General features: G+C 46.3%; 1 protein-coding gene across 3 annotated transcripts; it reads right to left on the bottom strand.

Moving 5' to 3' along the window:
- Window positions 1–1,856: 1,856 nt before the first annotated feature.
- Window positions 1,857–18,840, bottom strand: ADSL (adenylosuccinate lyase). Of its 3 annotated transcripts, XM_065888430.1 has the most exons (13): window positions 18,622–18,840; window positions 14,987–15,190; window positions 13,239–13,283; window positions 12,623–12,702; window positions 9,016–9,187; window positions 8,755–8,801; window positions 8,067–8,157; window positions 7,582–7,651; window positions 7,289–7,436; window positions 4,625–4,715; window positions 3,912–4,001; window positions 3,333–3,509; window positions 1,857–1,987 (listed from the first exon to the last, which is right to left on the bottom strand). In XM_065888430.1, the coding sequence occupies exons 1-13, from the start codon at window positions 18,790–18,792 to the stop codon at window positions 1,901–1,903; spliced, it is 1,473 nt and encodes a 490-aa protein (XP_065744502.1). In that variant the 5' UTR covers window positions 18,793–18,840; the 3' UTR covers window positions 1,857–1,900. The 3 variants fall into 3 exon arrangements, with proteins under 3 accessions (XP_065744502.1, XP_065744503.1, XP_065744504.1); XM_065888431.1 differs by lacking the exons at window positions 13,239–13,283; window positions 18,622–18,840 and having other exon boundaries at window positions 14,987–15,166; XM_065888432.1 differs by lacking the exons at window positions 3,333–3,509; window positions 18,622–18,840 and having other exon boundaries at window positions 14,987–15,166.
- Window positions 18,841–24,110: the final 5,270 nt, after the last annotated feature.

The following is a 24,110-nucleotide window of genomic DNA, read 5'->3' on the forward strand; positions in this document are numbered from 1 at the left end:
CGCGGGGCGGCTGGGCCCGTGAGCCGTGGCCGCTGGGCCTGCGCGTGCGGAGCCTGTGCTCCGCAACGGGAGAGGCCCCAGCAGTGAGAGGCCCGTGTACTGCAAAAAAAATAAAAATAAAAAATGTTTTTTTAAAAAAATTTGTCTTTAAGGATCACCTCCTATTCTTCCCCACAGGTTGAGTTCTTCACTCAGGCTGCCTTTGACTTGATACAACTGGGGCCGATTCTGCCTCTTCTCCCTCACGACACTCCCACTCCTGACCACTAGGTGACCCAAGGGTGGAGGTGCGGGGGGGGGGGGGGGGGGGGGGAGAAGCACCAACTCAGAGCAGCTCTGATGCCTCTGCTTCACTCTCAACCATGGGTATGGACTGTCTCAGCTGCATCACTCTTCCTCCTCACAACGGTATTTGAAGCAATGGCAAGTTTTCTTACAAGACAGGTGCCCTAACACTCCACCGCTCCTCATGTGACAAGGGCTTCCTTGGAGGTTGGCTCTCCAGTTTATCTCTGTTCCTCAGACTGGGTGTCCAAAATAGAACATAAGGCCACGGGTCTGGAACAGCGTGCCTTTTCCGGACGCTACACTACCATTAACACAACCTAAAACTGTCTTCCCTCACTGGCAACTACTTCTGGCTCATACTGAATTGAAGTTATTTACATTTACCTTAATTTTATCTTCATTTTGGCCACATCGTTTCAATCTATTTTGGTTAAGTGAGATCTTAAGCTATCTTACCAAGTAAACGTATTGGTTAATTGTCCTAGTTCTGTGTCATCTGCAAATCTGAGAAATAAGCTTTCTTCCTTTTCATCTATGCTGAATAAACATGCACAATAGGCAGGGCTAAGGATAGAAGCCTATGTCATAACACTACTGCTCTCCTTCCAGGTGGATGATCACTCTCTCACCTTTGGCTGCAGCTGGTTCAACCAGCTATCAGGACCAGAGACTGTCAAACGCCTTGATGAGATCAGTATGGCCAGTTAGCATGTCCTTGATATATAAGCCTTAACCAAAGATCAAGTGAAGCTGGGCACAACTTCAGCTAAGCCTGATGATCACATCAGCTTTCTCTGAAAATTTACCATAGCTCTAAATTTCATTACTTATTCTCATCAGATACAACTGAAATGCAGGTATCCAGCTATAATGAATCACTGAATCCAGATTATTTTGCTAGGCCTAGATCAAATTCACTTTCAGAAGAGAGGACCAGGAATTTGTTCACCATCTTGCAATTGCAATCAAGGGAACGTGTAAAAAGGACTAGACTAGCTGGAAAATATGCCTTGAAAGAGCAGAGTGCAAACTATAAGCTACATTTATTACGAAAATTTGTGTTGCCGTGAAAAAGAGTCCAACCACAATGCAATTTATTTCTGCATTGCAAACTTGAGAAATGTGAAAGCACCATGGAAAGAAAAGTGCTGTATTAATTTACGATAACAACTCTTCTTCTTTTTTTTTTTTAATATTTATTTATTATTTTAAGTTGCGGCACACGGGATCCTCATTGAGGCATGTAGGATTTTTCATTGCGGCGCATGGGCTTCCCTCTAGTTGTGGCGTGTGGGTTTTCTCTTCTCTAGCTGTGACGCACAGGCTCCAGGGTGCGTGGGCTCTGTAGTTTGTGGCACTTGTGCTCTAGTTGAGGCGCATGAGCTCGAGGGCTTAGGTGCCCCCGCAGCATGTGGGATCTTAGTTCCCTGACCAGGGAATGAACCCGCGTCCCCTGAAGTGTAAGGAGGATTCTCTACCACTGGACCACCAGGGAAGTCCCTATGGTAACAATTCTTGAGATAAAATAAGGCACTAGAGTAACAGTTTTTATGACTCGGCAAAAAATGTTAACAGAGCCAACAACGGTTTTTTGTTTAATTCTCTTCCAACTCTACAGATATAATTCTGCCTTCACCTTCATTACACTTTCATATGGTCTTAACAGGGGATGCACCTCCTCTTCTAAGAATCTCCGTACCTGCCAAAGAAGAAAGCAAATGCAAGACAAAAGAACACGTTAAGTTTTGAGAATCCTTTTTTCAATGTCAATTCATAACACTGAGACCTTATTTGATAAACTTTTATGCCACCACTGAGCTTCTATTTTTCTCAACTCCCTGTCAGAAATCTCTCCCTAGACACAGGCAGCTCACCCCATCAGGCCCACCAGGCTGCCCCTCCCCACAAACCAGCCTGGCTGTGTCCTTTCAGTTGGTCTCACCATTCTCCACCCGTTTACCCAAGCTAAAATCAGCACTGCTTCTTCCCTCCTCCCCATTCAACTAGCTTCCAAGTGACTAACATCTTAAACAGCCCTCGAACCTGTGCCCCGTGTGCACGTACCCTGGCCTTGGCTCAAAGCCCTCGTCACCGACTGCTTACCCACTGTAGCAGCCACCTTATTGGTCTCCTGACCTCCAGTTTAAGTCCTTCAAATCCAATACACCAGAGTGACTTGAATATAAATGATAAGCTCCCGTCTGTCTTCTACTTCAAATCCTAACTGCTTCCAGGGCACCTGATAATCTGGCAACTCTCTCTTATGCTGGACGTCCATGCATTTGCCATCTCCTCTCACCCTGGTGTTCCCTACAAGTAACTCCTACCTGTCCTTAAGATTCAGCTCAGATGTCATGTCTTCCAAGAAGTCTTTCCTAACTTCTTCTAATCTAGGGCTGTCTCCTTTGTGATCCCCAAAAAGATGTGCTTCCCTCAATTCCTGCACGTGTAGCTTGGTATTCTAAGCCTTCACCATTAAGTTTTGAGCTCCCTGAAGATAAGGATTATCTATTCATCTTTAAAGCACCAGAATTAAACACAGCAGCCAAACACAATCTGAGCACCTAGTCTGTACTCGATAAATGTTTTTGAATTAACCCATAGTCTCCAAAAGGCCAAAGAGGAAAAGTGACAGACATTTACTGAATAGTTACTATGCACCAAGCTAGGCCTTTCAGTCCACGCTCTGAGATATGTATCTCTATCCTACCAGCCAGTAAAAGTAGGCAGTCAAGACTGAACCCAAATCTACCTGACAGTAAAAACCCAATCTTTGTCCATTACACCACAGCTCCAGACCAAAAGAGAATTCAGAGAAATCCACTGGGAGAAACACTTAAGGCAGCTCAAAACAACCAAATCTTTCAATTTTAGCCAGCAACCTACTCTGAATTCTTTCTAACTAGCCCCATTCTCAGCATACCTCCCATGAAGCAGAAACATTATATTAATAGATAATATTGCAGGCTCTTTGTACACCCAGCAGTGTACAAAGAGGGCACCTGGGGAAGACTGCAGCACCACAGAAGTGTTCTGATGTTTACCTGCTGGGATGCACGACCGGTGAAAGAAGAAGGATCCAGTAAGTGGTCCAACTGGGAGTGAATGGGACTGAAGTAGGCATCAGCCTGGATACGCTCTATGAGGTCATTGTCACCCCCTTCCTGCTTGACCACAGCAGCTGCCTGATGGGAGAGCACTCTGATTCTCTCATGGCAATCCTGGGAAGACAAGGAGTATGGTTGGCTTGCTAGTGACAGGCATTTGAGGGTCCATGCTGTCTATAGCAGCTGGAGCAAAGGCCTCCTCCAAAGTTTCATGAACCATCTGCCCTTGTATCCTGCCCAATTCCCAGCATTTCCTATGGAAATTCAGACCTAATTTCTTCACTGAAAGTGGATCTTTTCTACAAGTGATTAAGCAATTCACTTTTTAATAAACCGAGTTCACCGCCATCACCCTCCAAAGATAAGCCTGTTCTAGGGCAGCATATGGTCACTGTTCTGCACCAATACCATGACTGAAGGTAGTAACAGAGACAGCTTCGTCCATCCTTCTTTGGGAAGGAGAAAGCAGGACTTAAGGTGTACTTTGTTTACCCAGGAGCATGAGGGGTTACAAACCTGGCGGTTACCTCCAGCTTTCACCATGGCCATAATGATGTTCTCTGTGGCCATGAAAGGCAGCTCTTGCCGAATGCGCCGCTCAATTACCTGTACGAGTGAAGCACCAAGAAGGATGCCTCAGGTTACAAGGTCATACACACAGTAGGACATCAGCTATGACCAAAACGATACACAGCAGGGACACGAACTACCATATCTATGGATTGTCTTATGCTACACTGTTATTTTTCAGTTTTCTCATAATCCAGAGTATTATTTTGATTTTAAAAAGGAATATTGACTTGAGTAAACTTTTCAAAGTTGCTTCATCAGAATGATTCCTAAAACCTCAAGTCTGCTCAATTTCAGTGCCTGACTTTAGGAGCCAAGTACAGCATGGGAACAAACCCACCTGCCTCAGGTACTCACAAACAGACCAACGGAGCAGTCTACTCTGCCCGTCACAGCAGAGCTGATGACTCGCTGGTGGACAATTTTCAGCCAATTCGAAGCACTTCTTCTTCCCTCTTCTATAAACATGTCTGTGAAACCCACAGACCTAGTTCCCTAGAGCTTATGCCACAACCTGAAGAGTGAGCTCTGCTGGGGAAGAGCTCCTACTGGACCAGAATCCAGCTCCTCCAACACGCTCACTCCAGAGCAGAAGGCCACCCACCCCGCCACATTCCAACCCCTCCCTCATACTGTGCTTTTTCACGGAGGCCTCTTACTCTGGGGTACACCACCAAGCCTTCAGAAATGTTCTGCAGCGTATTCAGTATCGTATCTGCAGTGAGAAATGCCTCGGCCAAACACATTCGTCTAGAAAACAAACAGCCAATTCAGTTATCGCTTCAAGCAAATAACGATTTCCATGAAATGGAGGGTATGTCCCGAGAAGCTGCCCTGATTGCTACTGATTTCTCACGCCAGATGTGCTACTTGGACAATTTCCTTCAACTACCCCAATATCCTAATGACCCTCAAATCTACCACCTCTTGGGGCTTCCCTGGTGGCGCAGTTGTTGAGAGTCCGCCTGCCGATGCAGCGGACACGGGTTCGTGCCCCGGTCCGGGAGGATCCCACATGCCGCGGAGCGGCTGGGCCTGTGAGCCATGGCCGCTGAGCTTGTGCGTCCGGAGCCTGTGCTCTGCAACAGGAGAGGCCACAACAGTGAGAGGCTCGCGTACAGCAAAAAAAAAAAAAAAAAAAATCTACCATCTCTTGACTAAGACCACTTGCCCAAGCACCAGACCACATACCCATTTGGAGAGCTCCACCTGGCTGATCTGTAGGTTCCCCAGACCCAGAACTGCATTCAGCCACTTTTCCACTGCCTGCTGCTCACCACCTCACCCCACGCCTCCTCTCCCTGTAGCTCCTGACAAGGGAAATGGCACCAGCACCCCGTCACCATCTTAACTCTCACTCCAGTCAACCGCCAAGGCCAGCCCACCCGACATCGATTTCATATCCACATCCTCTCCAGTTACATGGCCACTGTGCCAGTGTGTACTCGGATTTTTTTTTTTTTAAAGATTTTTATTTCATGTGGACCGTTTTTAAAGTCTTTACTGAAGACTTTAGAGTCGTTGTTACAATATTGCTTCTGTTTTGTTTTGGTGTTTTGGCCGTGAGGCATGTGGGGTCTTAGCTCCCAGACCAGGGATCAAACCCGCACACCCTGCATTGGAAGGTGAAGTTTTAACCACTGGACCTACCAGGGAAGAACCTGGATTCGTTTTTTTTTTAAATAAATTTATTTATTTATTTATTTAATTTCGGCTGAGTTGGGTCTTTGTTGCTGTGCGTGGGCTTTCTCTAGTTGCAGCGAGCAGGGGCTACTCTTCGATGCGGTGTGTGGGCTTCTCATTGCATTGGTTTCTCTTGCTGTGGAGCACGGGCTCTAGGCGTGTGGGTTTCAGCAGTTGTGGCTCGCAGGCTCTAGAGCACAGCCTCCGTAGTTGTGGCTCATGGGCTTAGTTGCTCCACAGCATGTGGGATTTTTCCGGACCAGGGCTCAAACCCGTGTCCCCTGCATTGGCAGGCGGATTCTTAACCACTGCACCACCAGGGAAGCCCCTGGACTTGGATTTTTTTTTTTTTTTTTTTTTTTTGCGGTACGCGGGCCTCTTACTGCTGTGGTCTCTCCAGACGCACAGGCTCAGCAGCCATGGCTCACGGGCCCAGCCGCTCCGCGGCATGTGGGATCTTCCTGGACCGGGGCACGAACCCATGTCCCCTGCATTAGCAGGCAGACTCTCAATCACTGCGCCACCAGGGAAGCCCAACTTGGATTTTTAAAGTAGCCTCCTAACTTGTTCTGATCAGCTCTCTGTCCCCTTACAACTGATTCTCCAAATTGGTGCAGGGTACTTTAGCGTGCACATCTGATTAGGTCACAGCCTGCTAAAAAACAGTCAATGGCTGACTTCCGAATGAGTTCACATGTTTTATTCCCATAAACCCTGGAATATGCACACACCCCAGAGACCTAGCTTTAACTCTGATCAATTCCTCTCAAGAAATTCCAGCAGAATACAAGCAAACTAGGGTAATGAATCTGCTTTTGAATATTAATAAGTATATATATACACAAAGCAGAAAATCACGTGCATGCTGGTACCTTATTAGTAACTACAAATTACTCCTGACCCATCTCATAACTAATTAAGATGTTGCTGTGTCAAGACACCACACCTGACATCCCCCTGCCTTCAGAACAGTTATCTTTGGGACTCCCCTAGAGGTCCAGCGGTTAGGACTTCGCCTTCAATGCGGGGGGTGCGGGTTCCATCCTCGGTCGGGGGGCTGGGATCCCACATGCCTCACAGCCAAAAATAAACCCACAAAAAACATAAAAGAAAAACAGAAGCAATACTGTAACAAGTTCAATAAAGACTTAAAAAGAAAAAGAAAGAGCAACATCTGAACTCCTTTTCAGGGCCTAGAAGGCCCTTCATAAACTGGCTGCTACCCAAGAGCACGTCCGACCTCATCTCCTGCTACAGACTTCATTCTCCAGGGCTACCGGACTAGTAGTAACTCCCCCAACTGTTCTTTCTACTGCTCTGTGCCTTTATACGTGCTCCCAATCTTGTCTCAAATGTTAAAAAATGCCTAGATTTCTTAAGTCTAAAGCATCACCTCTGTGAAGCTTCCCTCAACTCCTCCACCACCCCTCCCTCCGCTTTGCCCCCACAAGGATTACTCTGTATATATTTTGATTCGAACACATATCACACTCTTCCTTCTATGTTCTTGCCTCCCTATTAGACTCCAGGCTCCTCAGGGACAAGGAGGGAATACAGAGATGCTCATGAAGTCCTGATGCTTCCAGGCCCCTCTTGGTCCTCCCACAACTTGCTGTATGTGACACCCCCGTTCCACTGACCGGTTGGCACTATCATCCAGTGTGCGTTCAAACCACTGCACAGATGCTGTCTGCAGCGGGTCCATGACAAGGGTCATGAGGTGACGGGCCAGGCTGCAGCACCGCTCCGAGCGCATAGGGTTCCGCTTGTATGGCATTGCACTTGAGCCTGTCCATGTAAAGGAGAAGAAGCAAAGGCAGGAAGACCTCAGGGGACAGTGGACGGCCGAGCACGCTCCTGGTGGAACTGCTTACACGCGCCCGCGGACCTCCTGGCATCTCGCGGTGTTCCCAGGTCTCCACACAACACTCACCAATCTGCTGTTTTTCAAAGGGTTCCTCCAGCTCCTTGAGGCTTGCCAGGAGTCGTATGTCAGTACAAATCTGGGGAAAAGCAGGAGCACAGGCATCACCCACACTCTTAGTATGTGGGGTCTGGGGCAGGGACTGGACTGATGGAGGAGGTGAGCTCTTTGGGAGCCCGCCGAGCTGAAGCGCAGCATGTCTTCCCCGAGGGAGACTCCTCTCAGCTCCTGAAGAGCTGGCATTCGGGGAGCACGGAGTGTTCTGGTGAAACACTGTGTAGGATTATCACGGACGGACAATGGTAAGATGAACTTAATGAGAACATGGAAACTAGTCCTTCCTTTTAACACACCTTCACTTAAGAGGCTTCACTGACCAGCCCCAAATTGCTATGAGTGATATCTGACATCTCTCAAAAGCCACAATGAAGTTGAAGTGAGGCTGGGCGGGTCTATCTGCGGCGTCCAACACTCCCATTATTACCACCACTCACCTTGTGCACCGATGCCCCCAAGCCGGCCAGCACGGACAGCACCTCAATATCTATTTTTCGTGTATAGGTCTGCCCTGTGATGATGAAAGCCCTAGTAATGAATAGAAAAGAGCCTCACGTGAAAATATTCCAAAATGTGACTGTGTCAAACAAATGAGCAAAAACAGACTGAGCGAAAGCTTGGTGCCACTGGAGCGCTAAGTCACACTGAGCCCAGGACCTCGCTGATATGTGGCTCCAGGAACAAACTGCTCTTCCACCCTTTTTACTGATACCCAGACAGCCGCCCTGACCCCAGGAGGAAACACGGTCCAGCGAGCCTCTGTCCTGCTGCAGTCCAGTGAAGTGCCTGAAGCAAGGAGCCATGGGGGAGCCTGTAGCCCTCACTGCAAATAGCCAGACTGAGACCAACCCATCGGAGGTCCTCAGTAAAACACAAAACAGCAACAATACGGGTAAGGCTACTCTACTGAACTCAGAACTAAACAGCTTCCTTTTTTCTTATAAATTATAAGAAATATAATAGAATCCAGACTATAAGAATAAAACCCAGGTTAGAGATGGAAGGAAATGGGCGGAAGGACAGAGAAAGAATTTAAAAAAACAACAAAAAATTTAAGGTCAAATCTAGAGGAATAGTATCTTTCATTACTTAACAAGGAGGCCAACACTTTTCCCACTTACCTACCTCTTAAATCCTGCCTTTTCTGTCACCATCTTGTCAAGCTGCTCTACCTTGGAAAGAAAAGACATCCCTATAGAAATTCAGGTGTGTCTAGTAGGAGAATATCTTGACAAGTCATCCTGCCCAGGTTTTGGCCTTCACTACCCGCTTCCAGTCCAGACTCCACCCATTCCAGGTTCAATCGCTCCTACCATCCTGGAGGTCAGCTTTGTCTCTGGTGCTCCTACAGTTGAGTTTGTATCACCCAGGTCACTTTCAGAATACCTTTTGGTCATCTCCCTCGAAGAGCTGCAGGAAGCTGGCCTGGGTGCCAGTGGTGCCCTTCACTCCTCGGAAGCGCAGGTCATCTCGGACACGCTTCAAGTTCTGGAGATCCATGCAAAGATCTTGAATCCAAAGACAGCAACGTTTCCCAACTGTGGTCAGCTGAGCAGGCCTGAAAACAACCCAAAGAGAACGCAGAGAGGTCTCAAACCAGTGACTTATTTCATAAAACCTTCATTGCTTCTTCTAATAATCACTGCTACCTCTGGGAAGGGCAAGAATTAAAGTAAGAGACAGAGAAACCAGTGAAGACAAAACAAGAGCTAAAAAGTTTAAGCAAATAAGTTAAGCAAATTCAATGTCATTTATAAATATTCAAAGGTTATAGAACTAAAGGGCTACTAGCATAGTTCTTTCTTCACCATCAAGAGGCACTATAAGGGCAGAGACAATGTCTGTTTTGTTTGTCCCCAGGCCTTGGCAAGAAATACACACGTACCAAACATTTGCCAAGCATCTAATGTGTTCTTGGTATTGGAAATACAACAAAGAACAAAACAGACAAGTGGAGCTCATATTATCATGTAAACAAGTAAACAAACAAGATAACTGTTCATTTTTTTTTTTTTTTTTTTTGCGGTACGCGGGCCTCTCACTGTTGTGGCCTCTCCCGTTGCTGGGCACAGGCTCCGGACGCGCAGGCTCAGCGGCCATGGCTCACAGGCCCAGCCGCTCCGCGGCATGTGGGATCTTCCCGGACCAGGGCACGAACCCATGTCCCCTGCATCGGCAGGCGGACTCTCAACCACTGCGCCACCAGGGAAGCCCGATAACTGTTCATTTTTAAAATGCTATCAAAAAATAAAACAAGGGGCTTCCCTGCTGGCACAGTGGTTGAGAGTCCACCTGCTGATGCAGGGGACATGGGAAGATCTCACATGCCACGGAGCGGCTAGGTCCGTGAGCCATGGCCGCTGAGCCTGCGCGTCCGGAGCCTGTGTTCCGCAGTGGGAGAGGCCACAACAGTGAGAGGCCCGCGTACCGCAAAAAAAAAATAAATAAATAAAAAATAAAATAAAATAAAACAAGGATGACGATACTGGAGATTGTGACTCTAGACTGACAGTAAAGAAAGGGCTATGTAAAGAGTCCAGATCCGACGAAGAAGGACTTCCCCAGTGGCGCAGTGGTTAAGACTCCGCCTGCCAATGCAGGGGACGTGGGTTTGAGCCCTGGTCTGGGAGGATCCCACATGCCACGGAGCAACTAAGCCTGTGTGCCACAACTACTGAGAGTGGGCTCTGGAGCTCACAAGCCACAACTACTGAGCCCATGCACCGCAACTACTGAAGCCCGCAGGCCTACAGCCTGTGCTCCACAGAGAGAGAAGCCACCGCAATGAGAAGCCCACGCATCGCAACGAAGAGGAGCCCCTGCTCGCTGCAACTAGAGAAAGCCCGCATGCAGCAACAAAGACCCAACACAGCCAAAAATAAAAAAAAAATAAAACAACAACAACAAAAAAGATCCAATGAAGAGCCCAGTCAAACTGTGGAGAATAATCCCAAAACACACACAACCAGAGGACTCTAACATAATAGCTAATGGCTTTGTCGTCAGTCTGAGGTCTAAATCAATCTATTGCAGGTCTGTTTATAACATAAAACAATTATGCGTAAACTGCAATAAAGTCAGAGTTCTGTCAGATGACCTAGCCTACTCCGTATGGGATTTCTCTTCTATTAGGCTAATGAGACTGACAGCTGGCGACACCAAGGCACCCCACTAGGAATGTCTATAGCATACACATCAAAAGTTAGGACGCATATTCCCAAATCAATCTTATGGTAGTTTTCCTTGTTAACTTCTGCTACTAGATTATTGGTACAAGCAAAGAAAAAAATACAGTTGCATGGACCTATTCATAGGAGCATTATACATAATAATAGCAACAGAGTGGAAACAAGCCAAATGTCCAGCAACTGGTGAATAGATAATGTAAAAATAAATTAAGTATTGACACATGCTACATGGATAAACACTGAAAACACTATGGTAAGTGAAAAGAAGCCAGTCACAAGAAGATGAATATTATATGATTCGACTTAAACTAAGTGTCTAAAAGAGACAAATCCATAGACAGAAAACACATTTGTGGTTGCCAGGAGCTAGCGAATGGGGGGAATGGGGGAATGGGAGGGAATGCTAATGGGTACAGGTCTTCTGGGGGGCGGTGATGGAAATATTCTGAAATTATATACTGGTAATGACTGCATGAACTCTGTAAATATACAAAAAACCATTGAACTGTATACTTCAAATGGATGAATTTTATGGTATGTCAGTTATATCTCAATAAAGCTGTTTCTTTTCAATTGCAGGGACTCACACATTCTGAGGTCATATCTACGCAGCAATACCATTTTCTGAGTTTTTAACGGCTGCTAACTGTGGCAGCAGGTACCTCTCATGAATCCATCCCCAGAGGAATACTGGAATGCCTGCATTCCCTGAGCACTCTCCAAAAGATGCAGGAGAAGAGGAGCTGCAGCACAGGTGACGCTAGGTGTGTATGGAGCCAGCACAGAACGCAATATTTGTCATGGCCCAGCCATACACACTGAGCACTGACTCCTTCACAGGAACAAATCCTTCTGGTTTCTGCTACTAATAATGAAGGCTCTAATTTTAAGGAAGATTAAACTCAATAGGCTTTCCTAAGTTACAGGGGATGATACCCTTGTTGCCATAGCAACACCCCATTAAAACACACGGCAGGGCTTCCCTGGTGGCGCAGTGGTTGAGAGTCCGCCTGCCGATGCAGGGGACACAGGTTCGTGCCCCGGTCCGGGAAGATCCCACATGCCGCGAAGCAGCTGGGCCCGTGAGCCATGGCCGCTGAGCCTGCGCGTCCGGAGCCTGTGCTCCGTAACGGGAGAGGCCACAACGGTGACAGGCCCACGTACCGCAAAAAAAAAAAAAAAAAAAGAATGGAATCACTGAATCAAGAATACTTGCTTGAGAGGCAGAGTGGAAACAGATCCAAGAAGGGAGCAATCAGAGGCTCCCCCTTCCTGGGGCCTAAACTGGGAGAGCCCCTCCTTCCCTCCTGCTCATGCCGCAGGAAGGTACCCATCTAAAACTCTGGTCCTTCATAGTTACCCCAACTAGCTGTCTACTGTCCTAACCTGCAAAACCATCTGGGCTGACTCTACTAACCAGCATTGGATTCCTGGAGTGGGAAAGGAGGGATCAGGCCCTGTGACCCAAACAGGATCTGCTCTCCAACCTCCTCCTTGCCCCTAAAAGATCTCCCTGTAGGCAAAGGAGATACCAGAAGTGTTAGATTATTAAATTAAGGAAAAAAAAAAAAATAGAATACTTTCTGTATACATATTTTCCAGTGAAACGAACCACTAGATTTACTCTCTAAGCAGTATAGCTTTTAAGGTAGGTATAAGGTTCATTCCTCACAGGCACCCCAAGTGCTTATGTTTTGAGATTTCTCACCTCCAGGTTACCATGCAGAAGGGAGAACTGAAGGAATACATGGAAGCTGGATGCACATAAACAAGCTCAATTCCCAAGAGGTAACCCTCTCACTTACTGGAAATGTGTGAAACCTAAGGTGGGAAGATCAGCTCGTTCCTTGGCAAAGTCGGCAAGCCGAGAGATCACCCTGGCAAGCTGCAAGGAAGACCATGTGCGAGAAGGAGTGAATTCAGGCTGAGCACTTGCATAAACAGGAACTAAACTTGGAGACAATTTCATATACAATTACACCTCCAGCTCACAGAAGGCAGAAGCCATATTTTTTCATTTTCATCTTTGTATCTTAAAGTGCCTTGAAGAGTTCATACTAACCAACATTCAGAAACTGAGTTGACTACCTAAAATGTCACGAATTATTTCTGCACAGTTTTACCACCACTGGCACGTTCATGAAGAAAAACAGGACAAAATCATAAATCTGACCCACATATTCCAGCCACGTGCTGCTGGTTACACTTTGTTCACTTAAAAGGCTATGCTTTAGAAAGCATTAACTTATATAGTGATTTAGCTCAAGAAGACATAATTAGTTATACAGGTTAGATCGAGGATCACTCAGCTGAGTAAACAATAACTTATTTAGATTTACATTGTGCTGCTTTACATCGTGGTGCCCATCTCCTGTCACAGGGAATCTTAGGACTGGTAAGAAACTTCTGTCAACTTCTTACCTTTGGCAAAAGCAGGTCAAATGCATTTCTAAGAATAATCAAGTCCTGCAAGGGAAATGCAGTGATCTTACATTAATCGGCTTTGCCCAAACAACATTATGACATGACACTTTCTGGCCATCACCACTGGGTTTCTAACCTAGTTGCCTATCTCACTTTCAGCAACACACTGTGCAAGCCAGAAGATGCTGACAGAAATTCTCCTCTGATTACTGTTTTAAAAGCACACCAACTTAGAGAGCAGTACGACTGGCATCTATAAGCACAAAGGCTTTATACTTACAAAGCCCTATTTATGTGGTATCTAATGGAACGGGAAAATGATAAGGGGTATGCCCCATCGTGAATACGGCAAAGATGTCCAGGTCAACAGGGTTTATACCTTCCCGAAGATTAGTGTTTGCGTTTCTGAGAAGAATACATAGGGGTTAAAAAAAAAAAAAATCCATAAGGCACATCTCATTAGTTTCCACTCCCTTTTTTTCAGGTCAATCATTGCTAACAAAAAAAAGTCATGAACTACAAGATCTAGGTTTAGGAAATTTAAAGCTGTTCCTGGGGGTTTAGGAGATGTAAGTGTTGCAGGCAACTCCAACACATGTTTATGAGACAGTAATTGTTGAGCCCAACTACATGCTGGGTCATTTTAAAAGGATACTCCAAGTTAGAGAACTGTTGTTCTCCCATTATCTGATTCACCAATTACACATCGATGCCTTTAATTACGTACCACATTAGACAAAAAATGTTACTTGGGGCAACTTAGAAATTACGGCTTCTTTCTGAACTGCAAGTGTATCTGGATTCTAACTTCTAGTCCCACGGGTGCCCTGCAATAAGGGCAGAGCTTTGGAGCCACTCTACCCAGGCCTGAATCCTTTCCAGCTGCAAAACCTAGAGCAAGTTCTTCAACTTCTACACTTCCTCATCTGTGGCAATGGGGAAAATAAAGCCAAAGCCAAAGACTACATATTCTGAATCCATTCATATGAAATTTCGAGAAAAGGCACAACTATAGACACAGAAAGCAGGTCAGTGGTTGTTTGAAACTGGAAGCAGGAGTGAAGATTGACTGTAAAACAAGCAAAATAGAACTTCTTGGCGTGAGGGATATGCTCGAAAACTGGAGTGTGGTGAGGCTGAATGATTGCATAAATTTACTAAAGCTCACTGAACTGTACCTTTAAAATGGGTAAACTTATGGTATTAAATTATACCTCAATAAAGCTATTTAAAAATGGAGATAACAGAATCTATCTCTTATGCCTTTTGTGAAGAAAAAATGAAGTAATACATAGAAAGTGCTCAGAATAGTGCTGGGCACCTAGTAAACTTAGGAAAATGTTTGCTGTTACTTTCTCGTGTTTGACTATGAGACACTTTTGCTAATTAAAGGACTTAAGAATTATAATGTAATTATTTCTTTTTTTCAGAAGTCTTGGCAAAGAGTAAAAAGGACTTTGGAAAGGAAATCCCTTTGGAAAACTACTTTGGCCACTAAAATGCTAAGATCTCGGCTTACGTCCAGCATACCAATGCATAGGCAGTGTCTATACGTCTCATTTTATGGAGGTCATTAGGGGCTTATAGTTTAGATTGGAAGGATACCAAAAGCAGAAAATTCCTGAGCACTGAGATCCTAAGATCTATGGAGTCGCTTCCTAAAATGGACAAAATCAAAGAAAATTTATAAATGCATTATAAACACTGAGTCTAAGCGGAAACAAAACAACATCACGGGCTCCTACTGTATTGTCTCCAACATAGCAGGAGGTGGCACCAAGATGAATAATGCCAGCAGCTCTGGGGCAGCAGTGGGCAAACGTGTGCACATGAGCCATCACATCATGTCGTAACTGCTTCTCCTCCTCAGCTGCCATCTTGAAGTCAATGTTGTCCAGGTTTGATTTCATCTCCTGGATTTGTTCATCTGTGATAGGCAAACCCAATGTCTGCAGAACAGGCAAAATAAAATAAAATAACTTCTTGTAGCACAATTATTTGAATTGAAGTGACACTGAAAAAAAAATTGGTTCATGTTAAGCATTTATGCCCTACCTTCCAATTCTTAAACTAAAATTGGGGCAACTAAACTAAAAGGACATGGGGAGAAGGAGACAACTTTCTAAATGAATCATGGTAAATTATATTCTAAGGGAACTCCAATATATAAAACAATGCAATCCTGATTTTTGTTCCCTCTGTCCCTACGTCTCTGCTCACTCCCTCACAGGTCTGGTCTCTGGGCTCAAACGCCATCTCCTCAGAGGGGTCTTTCCCGACTTCCATGTGAAATACCCTTCTTTTGTGCACTCTCTATCTATCCCTTTAGCCTGTTGCTTTTTAATTTATTTAATTAATTTATTTTTGGCTGTGTTGGGTCTTCGCTGCTACATGTGGGCTTTCTCTCGTTGTGGCGAGTGGGGGCTACTCTTTGTTGTGGAGCACGGGCTCTAGGCGCGTGGGCTTCAGTAGTTGTGGCACATGGGCTCAGTAGTTGTGGCACACAGGCTTAGTTGCTCCGCGGCGTGTGGGATCTTCCCGGACCAGGGCTTGAACCCATGTCCCCTGCATTGGCAGGTGGATTCTTAACTACTGCACCACCAGGGAAGTCCTAGCCTGGTTTTATTTAGAGCACTTATCACCACATGACATTTTTACAAATCTATTAGCCTGTCTCTCCCCTCTAGAACGTATATACACTCTCTGAGAGAAGAGTTTTGTGGTATTTATTGCTTACTCTTTAGTGCTTGGCACATAAGTGCCCAAAGTGTAGCATCCAGGCCACAGCTTTACATTGGATCTAGATGGATTTAGCCAGAGAAACCAAAATTAGGAATGCTATTAGTGTCTTTGCCAACAAATTATGTGCAGAAAATTCAGTGCCACTGAAAGCAATTCCGGGGCTTCCCTGGTGGCGCAGCAGTTAAGAATCTGCCTGCCAATGCAGGGGACACAGGTTCGAGCCCTGGTCCAGGAAGATCCCACATGCTGCGGAGCAACTAAGCCCGTGCGCCACAACTACTGAGCCTGAGTGCCACAACTACTGAAGCTCACGTGCCTAGAGCCCGCGCACAACAAAAAGTAGCCCTTGCTCGCCGCAACTAGAGAAAGCCTGCGCGCAGCAACAAAGACCCAACGCAGCCAAAAATAAAAATAAATAAATTAAAAAAAAAAAAAAAGCAAGCAATTCCGGGAGATACAAATGAGAAAATAAACACATCAACATCTTACATTCATCTATCACTGAAAAAATCAGGCTGACAAAAAATAGCTGGCAGCCCACAGGCAGCTCAGAACCCTGGAGCCAAGTATTGAATATGTACATTGGTGAAATTTATCCAAACCTCACTTGAAAGCCCCAAGGCCTGGCCCTGGGAAGGGGCTCACATCTTAAGACCTACCTTGGCCAAGATGGTAGCTACTAGTCAGATGTGGCTATTTACATTTAAACTAGTAAAAATTTAAAAGTAAAAACTCAGGACTTCCCTGGCAGTCCAGTGGTTAAGAGTCGGAGCTCCTACTGTAGGGGGCGCAGGTTCGATCCCTGGTGGGGGAACTAAGATCCCACATGCCGCTCAGCCCAGCCGGAAAAAAAAAAGGAAAGTAAAAATTCAATTCCTCAGTCACACTAGCCACATCTGGCCAAGCTGCCTTGGATTTTTAGTCATCAGACATGACATCTCAGGGCTCCTCCCAAAGCAAAGCAGCAGGGGGCAGCGTGGCCAAAATGCTTCCTATCCCCAAGCAATGTGTCTTCTCAAAATTTATTCCCTACTCCTAATTTTCAGCACTTCTCCTAATCTCTCATCGCTCAAGTTTTTTTTTTTTAACTACTGAATTATGATGTAATTTATGCTGTTAATTTTGACAACCTAGCTAATAGATAATCCAAACTCAGGAGATATCAAAATTGTATGCATTTCAGGCAATGTATATATAGACTGGGCAGAGGAAAGAACACATATTCAGACTCTACATTTCAATCCCAGCTTGAAGCTTTTACTAGCTATGTTGAGTGGCAAAATCTTAAGAGTGCCACCACCCTTATCTACATGGAGTACTAAGTAAAACAGAAAATAGAGTACATGCTAGTACATAACAAACCACAACACACTTAATGCTCTTGTCTACTATCTATTATTGTTATCTGAGCCCACAGTTTATGAAATCTCTCTGTGCCTCCATTCTATCCTCTGTAAAACAGGAATAAGTTACTTATTGTAAAGAATTGTTTTGAGGATTAGTAAACTATTAATTTTTAATCTTCAAACTGCCAGGCACACACATAGCAGGCACTGTAGAACTGTCTACTACTTTTATTTTTAATTGGAATATAGTTGATTTACGATGTTGTGCTAGTTTCAGGTGTACACCAAAGTGAATCAGTTATACATATACATATATCTCTCTCTTTTAGATTCTTTTCCATACAGGCCATTACAGAGCATTCTGTCTGCTAGTGTTATGTACTACTTTATTTTCTTGAGCATAGTGATAGGAAGGGGGTAAAATCTAAGAAGAAAGTTTCCTGTTTGGGGACCGTGTACCTCGGTCCTAGGCACGTACTCAAGATTGTTTCCAGGTTTACTAAATGTCATTTGGGTACTGCCATCTTGCTTGTTGTGGCATTTTCCTCTGAAACTTTACAGCTCTGTGGATCACCTTCAGTTTCCTTCAGCTCCTCTGCAAAGGCCCGTCTGTAGCTATTTCTGAAATCGTTGGGCTAAATAGGTCTACATGCAGCTCTTATAAGAGAACCCATACATCTCATCTAATAACCCTGATTCTCCCTCCCCAGAGGCAGACGGCAGCAGAGTGAAGCAGAAACGGTGGCCCAGGAAACATGGATTTTGTAGTGACGGTCCGGTCTCAGACAACACTGAGGCACTGTGGAGGGCGAAGTGGCTGAGCGCTCAGTCAGGCTCTGCACGGGACACGGGTTCACACCCGGGTTCCGCTATCAATGGTTAGGAGCAAATAACGCGCTGGGCATCATCGAGGCTTGGTCTTCTTCCCTACCATGTGGGAAAACCACCACCTAGCTTGCAAAGTCTTTACGGGTTAACGGGGGAAAGACGTGTACAGAAACGAGCACAACGGCACGGAACGAGCGCTCGGCTATGTACTCTTGCAGAAACCGCCAAGATACTCCCTGAAACGGGTAACTGCACTTCTTGCCGCCCCCTGTGCGCCTCGAACCCTCGATGATTAAAACACGTGAGGCAACAGGTGGCGGCTTCCGGGTCTCCTGCCCTGGGCTTCCTGGGGCCTCTGCTCCTCTGGAATAACGGGGAGGCTGCCTCCGGAGGCTCAGCCGGCGCTCGGCACCCAACCCGGCACGTGCGGGGCCGGGCCCGCCTACAGCTCCGGAGCACTTTACCTGCTCGGCTTCCGCCAGCCACAGCCAGAGCTGCCGCCAGGTCCGGAATTTGTACCTGTCGCTAAACACGAAGCACATCTCCGGGCTGGCATAACGGGAGGCAAGCGGCGAGCGGTAGCTGTCGTGCCCGCAGGCCGCCTCCCGCCCGCCACCGTCTCCCCCCGCCGCCATCCCGAACACACGACCCCGCCGAGGCCAGACGGGGACCCGAGGACGGAAGCGGAAGTCCGGGAGCGGAACACCCTCCGCTTGGTCCCGCCCCCGGGGTTCCGGGAGACCCGAGTCCTCAAGGTTGTTCAGTTTCGGCGGTTGGTTGTTGACGGTTAAGGAGTTTCTCTTGGTTTACTAGAAACGTGATTAGCGCTTCATAAGTTACTCAGCAGCTCTGCGTCTCAGTCTCCCCATCTGAAAAAAGGTACATTAAGACCCGCCTTTAAGATTCCTGTGAGGATTGGGTATCATCAGATCGATGTCTGCTTCACTTAGAAAGCCCTCTGTGTTTGCTATTATATTGTCGCCTAATCCCTCCCACGCTTCTACCGCCTGCCTGACCCCAGCGCGGTTCTGAGGAGAAAGGAAGATGCCCAAGGGAAACCGGCATTTATTGAGGGCCAAGTAGGCCCCTTGCGCGAAAGTGCAGTAAGAATGGATTTCAGCAAGCTCTGGAACTGAGACTCATAGACGCCGATGACTTGCTCACGGTCGCCCAGCTAATAAATGGAGCCGCCCGACTTCAGATTCTGACTCTGAGCCATCACGCTGTGTAGTTCCCAGCATACACCGTGCCGGGTCACACCACTGGCTTGGTGAAGGCATTCCCCCGTCCTGGAACACCTCTCTCTGTCACTGCGTCTTACGTAAGGCCCAGATGGTCCCACTCTTCCCTCTGGTTGGCCACTAATAATAAAACCACTGACGTTTATGTAAGTTTCACTAGGCATCAGGCACTGTCCTGAGTGCCTTACACATGGGATCCTCATTACATCCATGTGAGGATCCTGAGTTGTTAAGGTACTATTAAATGAAATAATATACTACTCTCCAGTGCAGAGTAAGTGCTCAGTAAATGCTCGCCATTATTATGATCCCCATTTTGCAGATGACAAAGCGAAGGCATGGGTAGGTTGAGTGTCTTGAGATTGCTCATGTAGAAGGGCAAGAGCTAGGAGTTAAGTGCAGGGGGATAGGCTCCAGGCTCATGGTTCTTACCAGATTCAAAGGTACTGTGCTACAGTAGCAGGTCCTATACTGCTTTGAAATTACCTGTTTCTGAGTGTCTCACTATGAAGGGAGGTCCGTTTTGAATTCTCAGCTTGTTTGCTGAGGTGAATGGCCCCTTTCCCAGTAACCATAATACTTCAGGAATATTAAAAGCTGCTGATTAGAACTCAAGACTTCCAAGATCTTGTCTTTGACAATAACTATTTTCCTGTCGCCTTTCCATTCCTGCTTTAAAATTTTCACGATTTACTCAAAAACTCATGGACCACCCCTGTAAGTGTTCTCCCTCCCCACCTCTGGGATTTCATATAGGTCTCTCATAACTCTCACCAGAGTTCAGTGTTGTTGGCCTTTCCCATCAATGGCAAACTCGGTGCAGGTGGAGATCACGCCTGCCTTGGTCCCCCGTATCCCTGGCAGGTGGATCCCGCACAGGACCTAACGTAGTGTAGGTGCTCAGTAAATATTCGCTTGGTGAGTGAATGCTGCCCAAAGGAGCCTAGCGCACAAAGGGAAGCAAGGCCCACAGTCGCCAAGATACAAGTTAGATCCTGACATTGCCATTCCTCTTCCCCCAGCCTCTCACATCCTTCAGTGTCCTCATGCCATAGATCCTTCATGTCTCCACCTGGGCTTCAGAATTGTCATAATGGACCGCAGCACCAATCCCAGAATACTGTGGCCATCAGAGAAGCCCATCAGCTACCTGGGCTTAGCAACCACATCTTCTACCTCCCTCTGGAGCTGCAGAGGGTTGCTTTTGGGGATGAGGGCAGACAATTCTGGAAAGAAGATGACTACTCCCTGCAACTTCCAGGGCTGTCATTGCTGTGCTGTGCTGAGTTTATTCTCCTTGCTTTCCACGGTGACTACTGCAAACTACTGTCTCCTCAGTTTTCCAGCCTCTCTCCCGGCTCTGCTGTACTTTGCTGTTACTTTTCCTCCTCCAATAGGAGTTTCTGTCTCCAATCTCTTCATTCAGGAAAGGATCTTTCTCTTTCAATTATTTTATCGAATCTGTCCAGTTCTGCCTCCCTTCTTTTTTTTTTTTAAACGCACATATCTCTTCCACTATAGAAACACCTTCACTTGCTGTTACCCCCTTAACACAAAAGCTCTTTCTGGCCGCCTCTTCACCAACTGGCATTGATGTCACTAGCTGTGTGACTTGGGCGATGACCTATAATCTTTTGGCACTTGGGTCTTCTTACCTGTGAAATACGGCTCATGACCCGCAGGTGTAGCGTGAGGAGCAAAGGCAGGTGACATAGATGGTGACATCCTAGCTCAGTGTCTGGGGCTCCTGTATTCAACACGTTTGTTCCCCTCCCTTCTTTATTCCTTAGCACTGTGATGCAGCTTCTGCCCTCTCGTCTCCTCTAAACCGCACTCATTGATCACCAGGAACTTCCTCTAATAATTCAGAAGTCCCTTTGCCATAATCTGTTTGCCTATTTGCATAAAGGATCACTAATAAAGGCTATGTGGAGGTGGGTGGGGTGGACACGCAGGGAACGGGATAGGCCAGGTAACCGGGAGCAAGCTTCCCAATGTACATCTTTAAATCATTTTGATTTTTGAGTCAAGTAGTTTTCCTTTTTCCTGTATTAAGTCACCCCTTTTGGCTGATTGAAATATTTAGCATTTTTGACAACCCCTCCCTCCTGCTTTGAAAACTAAAGTATACTGATTCTCCTCCCTTTCTGACTGCTCTTTCTTTGACGATCCTTCCTTCTCACACTCCTGGAAAAGGAAGTGGTGGGAATTTCCTCAAGATTTAACCCACCTTTACTCCCCTTGGAAACCGTATGTCTGCAAGTCTTATCTTCTGAGTCCACAGGTTTCTCCAAATTTTTTTTTTAAATGTAAATTTATTTATTTGGCTGTGTTGGGTCCTTGTTGCTGTGCACGGGCTTTCTCTAGTTGCGGCAAGTGGGGTCTTCTCTTGTTACGGAGCATGGGCTCTAGGCACACAGGCTTCAGTAGTTGTGGCTCGCGGGCTCTAAAGCGCAGGCTCAGTAGTTGTGGCGCACGGGCTTAGTTGCTCTGCAGCATGTGGGATCTTCCCAGACCAGGGCTTGAACCCGTGTCCCCTGCATTGGCAGGTGGATTCTTAACCACTGCGCCACCAAGGAGGTCCCCAAAATTTTGGTTCTTAATCTTCAAAGGCCACCTAGACACTTGCAGCTGGTTGTCAGTGTTATCTAAAGCAACATCTCTAAATCGGGAATTTTATTTATTTATTTATTTATAAACCTAATGAACCTAATATAGGGCAAGGTTATTTATTTTTTAAATATTTATTTAGGCTGTGCTGGGTCTTACTTGTGGCACATGGGGTGTTTTAGTTGCGGCATGCAGACTTCTTAGTTGCAGCATGTGGACTCTTAGTTGTGTCATGAGAACTCTTAGTTGCGGCATGCATGTGGGATCTAGGTCCCCGACCAGGGATCGAACCTGGGCCCCCTGAATTGGGAGCGTGGTGTGTTACCCACTGGACCACCAGGGAAGTCCCTAAATCGGGAATTTTACATCTATCCTTTTGTTTTTATTTCAGGCTTTTAAAATACCTAGTTTCTTAAATTCTGTTACTCATGAGGATCGTTCATTTCACAGTGGTGCCTAGTGTGTGCCAAGCATTGTACTAGGCACTGGGATATAGTGGTCAGCTGATGAGGCTTGAGTGGAGAGGGCAAAGGTGAAAAGAGAGGGAGGTAAATTTGGAGGAGCAGGTGGAAGGCAGACCACGGGAACCTGGTAGGAAATAAGGATATTTAGGGTTTTATTCTAAGCAATAGAAAACCACGAAAAGTTGTAGGCTGGAGGATGACTTCATCAGATTTATGTTTTGAAAAATATCTCAGCTCTTGTGTGTAGAAGGGATTGGGGGTGGGGAACTGGAGTGAATGCCAAATGAGAAACCAGTTGGGCTAATGCAGTGGACTAGGTGAGACCTAGGGGTGTAGATGATCTAGCCTGGACAAAGGAAGTTAAGTGGCAGAGGAAATGAAGAAAAGGAAGAGATTAAGAGGTGCAGTCAATCCAGCTTGGTGATGGGTTAGTTATGGGGAGTAAGGAAGGGGGCAGACTCAACTGATCCTCCTAGGTCTCTAGGTTTTATTGCTAAAAGGCTAGCAATGCCATTTACCATGGGGTGGGAGGAGGGACAAGCAGGCAGGATGGACTTCTCTTTTGGGTTTATTGAGTTTGCAGAGCCATTAAGATATCCAGGTGTTTCAAAATGTTGAGCAATTACATCTGCAAGTCGAGAGCCCAGTGGTAAGGATATCCAGGTGTTTCAAAATGTTGAGCAGACAATTACATCTACAAGTCGAGAGCCCAGTGGTAAGGGTTGGAAATACAAATTTAGCAGTCGTAGCACATAGATGGTAATTAAAGCCATAGGGGTTGTAGGCGCTCGAGCTGGAGAACACGGAAAAGAATTCTGCCCTTTCTGGTGCTTACATTCCAGTGAGGGAGATGGATAATAATGACTAAACAAGATAATTTAAAAAAGTGGTTAAGTTCTGCGAACAAAACATAGCAGGACAAGAGCATAGAGTAGCTTAGGGTGGGGATGGGGGTGACAGTTTATCACGTGAAGAGAGAACGAAGAATAGGGAGTTAAGGGCTTCTCTGGTGGCACAGTGGTTGAGAGTCCGCCTGCCGATGCAGGGGACACGGGTTCGTGCCCCGGTCCGGGAAGATCCCACATGTCGCGGAGAGGCTGGGCCCGTGAGCCATGGCCGCTGGGCCTGCGCGTCCGGAGCCTGTGCTCCGCAATGGGAGAGGCCACAACAGTGAGAGGCCCGTGTACCACGAAAAAAAAAAAGAAAAAGAATGGGAAGTTAAAAGTAGCCAAGTGGGCAGGAAGGGAAAGGGTCTCAAGCACTGGAGGAACCAGCACTTGAAGGGGGAGCACCTCACTTGATTACAGTTTGGAAGCAGCAATTTGGGGGGAAATTCTTCTGATACCTCTAATTTTCTCCACATATCAGCGGACACAGGATGCTTGCTGGCAGTGTCAAGGTCTCATTGCTGGTTGGCTACAGTAGATTTACAGGCGTCCTTATTTGCCCCGCAGTGACTTTTTTCCCCAAGTCGTGCTGCTTTTGGTTGCTGGTGGAAAATAGAAAATAGGTTTTTCCAAAGTGGGGATTTTAGCAACCATATTATTGAAACTATAGGCTATAAAATCTAAACTAGATTAGGAAGGAAATGAGGAAAAGGAGAGGGCTGATGGAGTCGAAGAAAGTAAATAGGCCAGT

Source organism: Phocoena phocoena, chromosome 11 (assembly GCF_963924675.1).
Source record: "Phocoena phocoena chromosome 11, mPhoPho1.1, whole genome shotgun sequence".
Taxonomy (NCBI): domain Eukaryota; kingdom Metazoa; phylum Chordata; class Mammalia; order Artiodactyla; family Phocoenidae; genus Phocoena; species Phocoena phocoena.

What these genes read in the sequence shown, in the direction of transcription:
- ADSL (XM_065888430.1), bottom strand. Translation starts at nt 18,792, where the DNA reads ATGGCGGCGGGGGGAGACGGTGGCGGGCGGGAGGCGGCCTGCGGGCAC. An exon ending in TTAGGTTTCACACATTTCCA is followed by an intron (nt 9,188 to 12,622) that starts GTAAGTGAGAGG and finishes GGTTGTTTTCAG; the next exon opens with GCCTGCTCAGCTGACCACAG. An exon ending in GCTTGGTGGTGTACCCCAGA is followed by an intron (nt 4,002 to 4,624) that starts GTAAGAGGCCTC and finishes TCACTCGTACAG; the next exon opens with GTAATTGAGCGGCGCATTCG.